Source organism: Echinococcus granulosus (genome assembly GCF_000524195.1).
Source record: "Echinococcus granulosus chromosome Unknown EG_S00189, whole genome shotgun sequence".
Classification (NCBI taxonomy): domain Eukaryota; kingdom Metazoa; phylum Platyhelminthes; class Cestoda; order Cyclophyllidea; family Taeniidae; genus Echinococcus; species Echinococcus granulosus.
The window spans coordinates 1-9,030 of record NW_020170569.1 but is presented as its reverse complement, the minus strand read 5'-3'; the positions used below and the strand labels follow the sequence as shown (position 1 = coordinate 9,030).

Genomic DNA, 9,030 nt, shown 5'->3' with positions numbered 1-9,030 from the left:
CCCATATGCATGCTTACACACATACACCTATCCCATATCCATCCACCCCCTACTCTATCCATCCATGCCCCAATCCTGCATTCATCCTTCCCTCTATCCATCCATTCATCCACCCATATCTCAGTTACCTTTTCGTGTTTCATTTCATTTGCTTTGTGGCAGCCACGGTAGGGCATAACTCTGCACGCCAACTTAACAAGCCTTATGTTTCTTGTGCACTTAACTGTAACTAACCTTTCAAAAGGTAGTTTTGCTTTGTGAAACATGCATCGCTGCACTGATGCCCACCTTGCACCCGAACGACGAACTCCATTGTTCCATCTTTTGTGCGTCTAAGAATGCTTCCCTTTGAAATGCTTGTCGATTTCGAGGTTTTGTCAACCAAGAGAACACTAGGCGAGCAAGGTGAACAGCTACATTGTGCCAGGTTGCAGACGCATCTGACAAGAACAAATTACTAGGTGATTGCGCACTTGAGGTCACACCGACATGAGTTGCAGCGACATCTACACTTGAGGTGATGTTTGTACACGGGCAATTCGTGGTGGTTACAAAAATGCAAATGAACGTTGGCGACAATTGCAGAAGAATTAATGTTAGTGCATTTTGTGAAGAGAAACTGGTTGGGAGACATGGCTATCTCAAAGGAGCTACATATGAATTGTAATCTGTCAAGCTGCGATATTCTGGTTGCGTGCAGCTTGGAAGTAGGTGAAGGAAGCTTAGAATAACCCTGTTTTTAATTACTGCTTCAATTTTCCTAGCAAGCATTTAAACAATTTTGAGCTGAAGATTGTTAGGATGGAACAGGTTATGGCTGCCCCGCCTAAATTGTACCATGTTGGAATCCATGTAATTTCTATTTATGCCTCTTTACACAACTCGCATGCATCAACTCATTTTAAGAACGGATTCGATTCACATTTGCTGTTGTAATTTTAATTTGACTTGCAGAAACATGAGACATGCATGCAGCGCTTTTTGGTAGTTGTATATGAAATTCTATACTAGTTAAAATGACTTATTCAGGACACTGACTTCACCTGGATTGTTTAATAAAGTGATGCTAAAAGAAGGCAAGAAGGGGGAAAATAGAACTTGCGACGATGGCAAAGGTTGAGTTTAGATCCTGGAGGGGAAGTGCTCAACAGACTCAAGGTTGCGCGGCCTCTTAGTCAAGATGTGCTCTGGTCGAACCAGATCATACATACTGCCTGGCCGAAGTCCCAATCTGGCTGCCACCACACCCGTGTAGGCGTCCTCGAGGGGAAAGGCCTGAGTGAAGAGCATACCAATCGCCAATCGCTCTAGTTGTGGGAAGCCTAGCAGGAGGAAAACACCACACATGTAGGTGGGATACACTGCCCATGGCACCTCCTGCTTCTCCACCGACCACCTGTTGAGGCCTCTTGGCACGAATCGTCGCACGGGGATACTGAAGAGGACTTTCCATGGTGCAGGTTGGCTCGTATCTCAGGCGGTAGTATGATAATGGAAATGGGGAGGCCGTCGTCAATGAAGAGAAGAGTGAGTCGAGAGTTGCGACAGAATGCGGCTGGCCATTGGAGAGAGTAGATTGTCTTCGTGGTGGGATTGTACTACGTGTCCTCATAGTCACCCACCACGAGGTCATTGTACTTATACTGTTTGCACTACTGAACCAACTTATCGCAGCATTGATCAATGTCGGTATCGTGGGTGATGCCAGCGTCGAGTGAAAAATGGGTGTTTGAACAAACATCTCAACACACATTAACTAAGTTATGTGCATGATCGAACATACCTAGGAATACACATTTACTGTAAAATGCGTGTGTTTATGCATACTTATGAATACACATAAAATGCCTTATGCGTATGATCAAACATACTTAGTAACGCACATTTATTGAAAAATAGGTATTTTCGAAATTACTTATTAATGCATTTTCTGGCACACCTTTATTTCAACATACTTATGGACGCACATTTACTCACGCATAGCTACTTTCAAATCCGCTTATTTGCACACATTTACACCCACCGACCTATTTTCGGATGTATTTTTGAGCACATCTTTACTCACACATGAGTCTCTTGGAGCATACTTTATAAATTGCATCAAATGAATCACACGTAAGATCAAAAATGTTTCTAGAATTTTATTTGTTAAAACATGCGTATGCTGCAACATATTTGAGAAATAGCATTTACACAAACATACGTGTGAACTAACATAATAATCGCCACATGTTTACTCACACATAGGTAGATACGAGCATACTTATGAAAACACATTAGCTAAAGCATTCGTATGATAGTAAATACTTATGAACGCACATCACTTCACGCATGCGTAAGTTTGAACATGCCTATGAACTCACATTTACTGAAACATACGTACACTCGAACGCACTTATGAACGCATATTTACTAACACACATGGATAATAGAACATCCTTATGGATAAACCCTTCCTCATACCTACGTTTGTTCGAATATACTTATGAGAACGCATTGAGCCTCACATACGTACGCTAGATCACACATATGAGCACACATTTACTCATGGTAGGTATGCTCGAACATGCCTTTGAATTTACATTTGCTCAGTCATACGTATTTTCAAACATATTTATGAACTTACTCTTACCCAGACAGTTTTTTTCGATTATATCCATGATCCCCTCTGTATTTTAATCAAACGTATGTCTAGATGTTCATAGCTTCACACCTTTTTAAACCTACCTATTTTTACTATTATATGTGGGCCCATTTTTACTTAACCACACTTTTGTTTCATTACGCATATTACTATTTTTGTATTCCAACCTGTCTTTCCCATTTGTTTACTAAAATATTTTGTATTCGAATCTTCTTATGATCACAAATTTATTACAGTTCTTCCTTTTTGCATACCTTCTAACATTTTATCACTTAAATGTACTTACATTTGAATACACATACATTTTCTTAGCTGATATCACTACATACTCTCATGGCATTCTCCCTCCTCTTTAGCTCTTACCGGAACATACAAGTTTGCCGTGCCAATTTTTCATAAAGTATTTAATTCTATTCCAACGGCGCATTTTTCAATGTGCGGCAATCAATGGATTAGGAGAAGAACAAGGTTTCAATCCACTCAAATATATGTGTTTACACATCTATTCTCCCAGTTTGCCAGCTAATAAACAATGGCAAATCGCATATTTATTCGCTTTTAGCGTACAGCAACTTTGAGCTGCTTTTAAATAGCCATAGAGAGTGCAGACTGTGACCATAAGTGGCTAGATGGCTATGTTAGCTCCTTGTTAATGGCGGAGTTGGGCTGTTCTAGCCAGTGTACACTGGATCCATCTCGGCTATTCAACTTGTCGATAATATCTGGTTGAAGTAGGGAGCGGATTTTCTGATGGATTACTGCAATGTCAAGTTCTCCTGGTTTCACGTCATAAGGTAACACCATCACCCACAGATTATTCGTAGTGGGGTCCACAACGAGTAGAAGATAAGCCTGAGAATCAACACCAATGCAAGGTGCAGTCTCAGTTCAGAAAATGGGCTACTGATCATTCACCTTTCTCCTCCCGTATTATCGTTGGTGTCGTCTCATATACGGAGTATTCGAGATACCATTCACTTAGTGGTATGCTTCCATTGGTGCACATTTCAAAATCCAACAATAATCTGATATCAATGTACAGTTTCTCTACTTGTCTAACAGGAAACAGTTCGTTTTGCCAAGCGTGTGACAAAACAGACCCCGTCACCTCGAATGCAGCCATCATATTTCCAGTGGACGAGGATGCATAACAGTGCATGCGAGTACTCCTTCCATCGCATTATTTGGCGGATATTTATAGACTCGAAAAACCGTAATGTGAGTATAGATGACTGTCAGAGTTTAAGATAAAACACGTACGTATCATTCCACTAAGCTGGATGATATTTAATTCTGCCTGAACATGGATGAAACCCCGCTGTTATGGTGGGAGGAAGGTGACCACAAAAATCGGTCATATGTACATCCGCTGATTTGAGGGAATTCTTCGCATAGTCTGAGTGTCGATGCATTGGGAATGGCTCTCAGGCACATTTAGCACATTATGTGAAACTGGTTAAAAACAATCTGTGCACACGATACCAATAAGAAGGAGGAAAAGGAGGAGTGAAGGAGACACCTTGATTTACCAGATGTTAAGTTTACCAGACCATTTGATAAACTTGCATGGCCTTCCATATTCTAAGGTGACCCATCCAACAAGCCAAAGTGATCACACATCTTCACTCACTCATTTTGCGCCGTAAATGCCCGCAAACGCAGAAGAGGATTGCCGCTGGATTTTACGCAAGTCCCGACTATACAGACCACTGAGGCGAGAATCTTGCTAATGCAGAGATGAAGAACTGTAAGTTCACTGATAACCATTCCAGGGTCAAAGGCAGCGATTAGTCAGTTAGCCGCGCTAACCGCGAGCGAATGAAATCACCGACTGCGAGTAGAACACAGACTTACACATGGACTTGCAATCAAGCTAGCTCTCGGGCGCCAACGCAAAAGTGTGCCTGGTCTGCACTATTGAAGCACAATTATGTTAATGTTTGCTGTTGGTACTACCGCGTTCAAAGAAAATTATCTAGTGTAGTTATTCCTGTAGATAGTGGAGGAGGAAGGTGAGATAGTAGAGTGACCGGTAAAAAAAGTCCGTGCAATTGAAAGCTAATTTGTCAGGTTAGATGGAATCAAGCAGACGAGTGACGTGCCTTTTCTATTAACCCATGAACTCCATCAATGAATATGACTGTATCCTGCAAAGGCGCAAAAGAAGGCTAATGCTCGTTTAGTAAAATTTAGCACGGCACATACAAATATAAAACTTTACAATCAAATTTAATTGGCCACTAGCAATTATTCGAGAAGCCTGTTGGTAGATTAGGCACTGGAGTAGCGAAGTAGTAAGTGGTCAAGCCATGGAAAGTGCATTCTTTGGAGTGAGTGCTAATGGAATCTGTGTCCAAGCCCGCCTTCTAGTTTAGTGCGCTCGAACGCTGCGACAAATGAACACATTGCAAATTCTTGCCGCCAAACAAAACCATCGAGTGCTCTTTGTTTCATCAGTATCTCTTTTCAACAAATCCGATAAAGCCTCCTTCGGTCGTCAACCAACCGAAGAAATGACCTACTCGTTTCTTTCACGAGTGATCTATCTAAGTTTCTTTCGCTTATAATTCTTCTCTGTGACACCAGCGGTACTGTCTAGGGAACTGTTACACTGCAAATTCAGGTAGATGGAAGATTTTGCAGCTCTATTTAGTCCCTCATCGGAACTCGCAGTGCCATTTTAATCCCAGGGTCTAGTTAAAGTGTTCGAAAAGCAAACCAAATTGATGTTTGCGTGTTATCACGATAAGACTATTCCTGCTTAACGCAAAACATGCTGGCAATTGTGAACTATTCGATGGTGACACTCTAATGACTGTCAAGGCTTCTCTTGCCAGTGAGAGAATGCTGTTTTCGTGTCATTTCTGGCTATTTAGCAGCCAGTCATGGGGTCGAATACGGAGAAGAAATCTTCCTAGCACCTAATAAATTATTTGTCTTGGCGAAATTAGAACTCGCAATTAGAGCCTACAAGAAAATCGCGAGCGAATAATTCATATTTTCTCCGTTGTCTTTTAGACTATAAGGCACGATTTGAGCCAAATTCTATGATTAACTTGTCCTAATACAGCTTAAGTGAAAGTTCTCAAGCTTTCATCTGTACGGCTTCATACTCATGTCCGTAAACCTATAAAATATTGTTCAGAAAAGGGGTGTTTGTTGTTTTACTTGCCTCCATTTCATGCCCGCGCTGTTCCGCCTCCAAAGCAACATCTACAACAGGTTTTTGCTGTGAGCTAAAAGAAGTCGCGCGAATACTTTGGTCACCTAATACCTTCGGATGTACAGTAGTAATGTATGGTAGGGGAGGCAGTGGGACAGGCACCAAGTCGCTTCGCTCCTCTTTGCTGCCCAACAACACTAGGTATATCAAATTGAAAGGTGCTCATAAACTCCTCGTCTAGCGGCCTTGAAAACGGGGTCATTTTAAACAGACTAAGCCAATTCTTATTTGCCACATAATGAATGCATTTTTGTTTGTAGTCGCCAATGGCACCTGACATCTTGGGAAAATGGATATCTAGCCTCAACCTGGACGTTGAACTGGCCTTTAAGAGCACCATGTGGCACGGCAAGGAGTTCGGACGCCAAACACTTGAATATAGCACGCCACAGTGACTTGGTGAAAGCAAATATCTGACTTAAAGTCCAGCATAATTTGCAGTGCCTAAACAAAGAAACCATTCTGAGGGTGTGTACTAAAGACCAAAGTACTACAGATTTATCGTAAATGTGTTAGCTTTTTGGATTAGCGATCAGTGAACTTGAGTTATCTTGGGTTGAACTCACGCAGAATCCAGACCGTGGACGAGTTTACTGCATCGCTCACGGTGACTTTGACTTGAATCCTGAACTATCTAATCAGCAGCCGATTTTGGTCCGGTTACAGTTACGATAAACTCCACTAACATTTGGTTTCCCCTCTCTTCTGAAAATTTATTCAACTTGATGCCATCCTTATCTGCAGTCGCTGTTCTATTTTTCAGGGGGTTACTTCCTTACAGGCAGGTTGCAAAGATCAGACGTGCTTCATACTCAAAGAGAAGTGTAATTTGCGTTAATGATAGGGGGAGCGAGAGCAGTGATTCCACTACTGAATGTCAAGAAAATTCTAGAGGAGGACTACGTCGTCAGTAAAAACTGCGGAAGCAAATTTTTCCCATTTCTAAACTTGCATTGTTACGTTCACTTATTGGAGTTAAAAAGATGAGATTTTATTGGCGGTTTTCTTTATAGTCTCTATAGGTACCCAGCCGTTTTAACAATGGATGAGAAGCTCGCTTTTACGATAGCCGGACTCGCTCAATTTAGCTTCGTCCCTATCTTTGTCCCTAAATTTGACAAATTCCGTTGTCACTTCCGTAGTCCGACACATCTCAATGGTTGATGCCATGACACTTCTACGACTAATGAGAAATGCCAAAATTTGGTTTGCTTACTTTGCTTCCCAGTTCTTCCATTTGCTTCGTAAATCAAATTTGCTTTACCGTAATGAAATAAAAAAAATATGGTGAAACTCTTGTTTGCATCCTGGCTTTGCAAATGTGAGTTTTGCAGCATTTAAGCTAGCATTTGCTCAAGAATACCAAATGCAGCAACAAGAGTTCTGAAAACGGTAGAGAGTACCCACCCTTAGTGGACAGCGGCACCGCAAGAACAGCAGATCTGGTATTTTACCGCTCCTCACAAAAGCAAGCAAAATGTGGAATTTCTTAAGCTTACAAGTGGAGATTGCGAAGAGTGAAGTGATCTCTAAGACTGAACAAGTTGAAGACTTAAGCTTGAGTATACTCTCCAGTTCATAACTTATCTCGATGGACTTTTTACAATTAATCACCATTTGACTCCGTGGTATCATCCTCAAATGACAAATAAACGATTTGTTATTGTCTGCCAAATATACCCCATTATGGTTCTTTGTTCAAAAACCACAAAGTCTCGGATGCTCGACAGTCCGACTGTCTAGGATGTGTTTAGGATAATTGGTTGATATGCTCTACAGGCCTATAAACAAAAAGTGGAGGAAAAAGGTGAAACAATGTAAGAGAATAAATGGATTTGGAATTAGCTGATGGAAAAGGAAGGTACGGAAGATCTTACATGAGAAGAAAGGTACATCGAGCAATGGTAGCTAGTAAATGAAAAGAAAGATTTTAGGCCAATTCATTAGCTAGGCTAGTTTTAGAGGGCTGGCTGGCTGAGAGAAAATAACTTCCTTTTTGGAAAACTAGTTCATTTTAAATGTTAACACGTTTGACATGGTCGGATGACCAGAAAAGATGAAATGGCGCAAAGTGAAGTGTGGGGAGCGGAGGGTAGAGGAAGGAAGGGTGAAGAATCTGTGAACCATTTGCACGAGATTAGTCAATGAGCTGCCTTCTCACTTTAGCCTTTTGCGAAGTGAAACCGGCATACATTTAAAACCATGTAATTCTGCAACGTTGAACAAACTTAAAGAAACAATTAACCGGTTCCTTCTTAACAAACCTTGTGGTATTTGACTTAAGGAGTTTTGTGTAAAATGCATCATAGACAAACTGAACGATAAGTGTCGGCTTGGTCGTCGAATGGTTGAATGAGTTGGTGTTTGGTGAAGGTGGTAACATCCTTAAACTGCTGGTTAGCAGAAGTCCCACCACTGTAGTGATGTGGTTCATTTGGCACAATCACTTGACGAAGCAATTTCTCTTGCATGTTTTACCGACCCCTCGGAGTTACTAACAGTCTGTCTTAAGGAGAATCACCGAGTTACGTAGATGCCATTAGGTAAAATATTAGGTAACCTTAGGTATGTCTTCTTAGCAGATGTATTTTCAGTCACCACACGCTAAAGAGCTAAACTAGGGAGAGCATAGGTGAGCAAACCGCATCAAATTAAAGCCCGTGTTACAACCCTTTAGGAGGCATTCAGGTTCACATCTTATCCTCGCGTCCGCGAATGCGGCCCATTGTTTGGTTCATTCGGACCCAGCCCGCTCCGACACCCTCGGCGCAAATTGTGTGGCCTATGAAGCTGAGCAACTCGCGACAGCCTTACGAGTTGCAATTCAATGCCATCATCGGTTCAGACAGCGCGGTGGCAAACCTTGCGACAGTGGAGAGCAATCTCGTTCTTAAAGGGAATGCGAGCTCCACTACTCTCACGTATGCAGACCTCGTCAAGATCCCTGACGACCACTGGCTTCGACCCCATCATCCCAACGTTTACTTTGCCCATCCACAGGCCCTCAATCTCACTGAGATTTAAGACAATCTCCTTCAACAGAAACCCATTCCACAGGTGAGTCAATTTCAGCTCTCATTTCCCATCCGTTGCACGACTTACCTTCCACTTCTTGCCCTTTCAGCTACCCGTGAACGGTTACATGTTTTGGTACCTCGTAATC

The 9,030-nt window shown here is 41.9% G+C and overlaps 2 protein-coding genes across 2 annotated transcripts; one reads left to right on the top strand and one right to left on the bottom strand. All coding sequences in view use genetic code 11, as the record gives it.

Annotated features, from left to right (window-relative positions):
* Positions 1-1,122: 1,122 nt before the first annotated feature.
* EGR_10088 (hypothetical protein) lies at positions 1,123-2,660 on the bottom strand (the record flags this gene model as incomplete). Its single annotated transcript, XM_024499337.1, has 2 exons — positions 1,123-1,472; positions 2,627-2,660. 2 exons carry the CDS (start codon positions 2,658-2,660, stop codon positions 1,123-1,125), a joined length of 384 nt encoding a protein of 127 aa, XP_024346239.1.
* A 3,277-nt stretch (positions 2,661-5,937) lies between these two features.
* Positions 5,938-8,891, top strand: EGR_10087 (hypothetical protein; the record flags this gene model as incomplete). The annotated part of the gene is made up of 2 exons (XM_024499336.1): positions 5,938-6,025; positions 8,545-8,891. The coding sequence occupies 2 exons, from the start codon at positions 5,938-5,940 to the stop codon at positions 8,889-8,891; spliced, it is 435 nt and encodes a 144-aa protein (XP_024346238.1).
* Between the last annotated feature and the right edge of the window lie 139 nt (positions 8,892-9,030).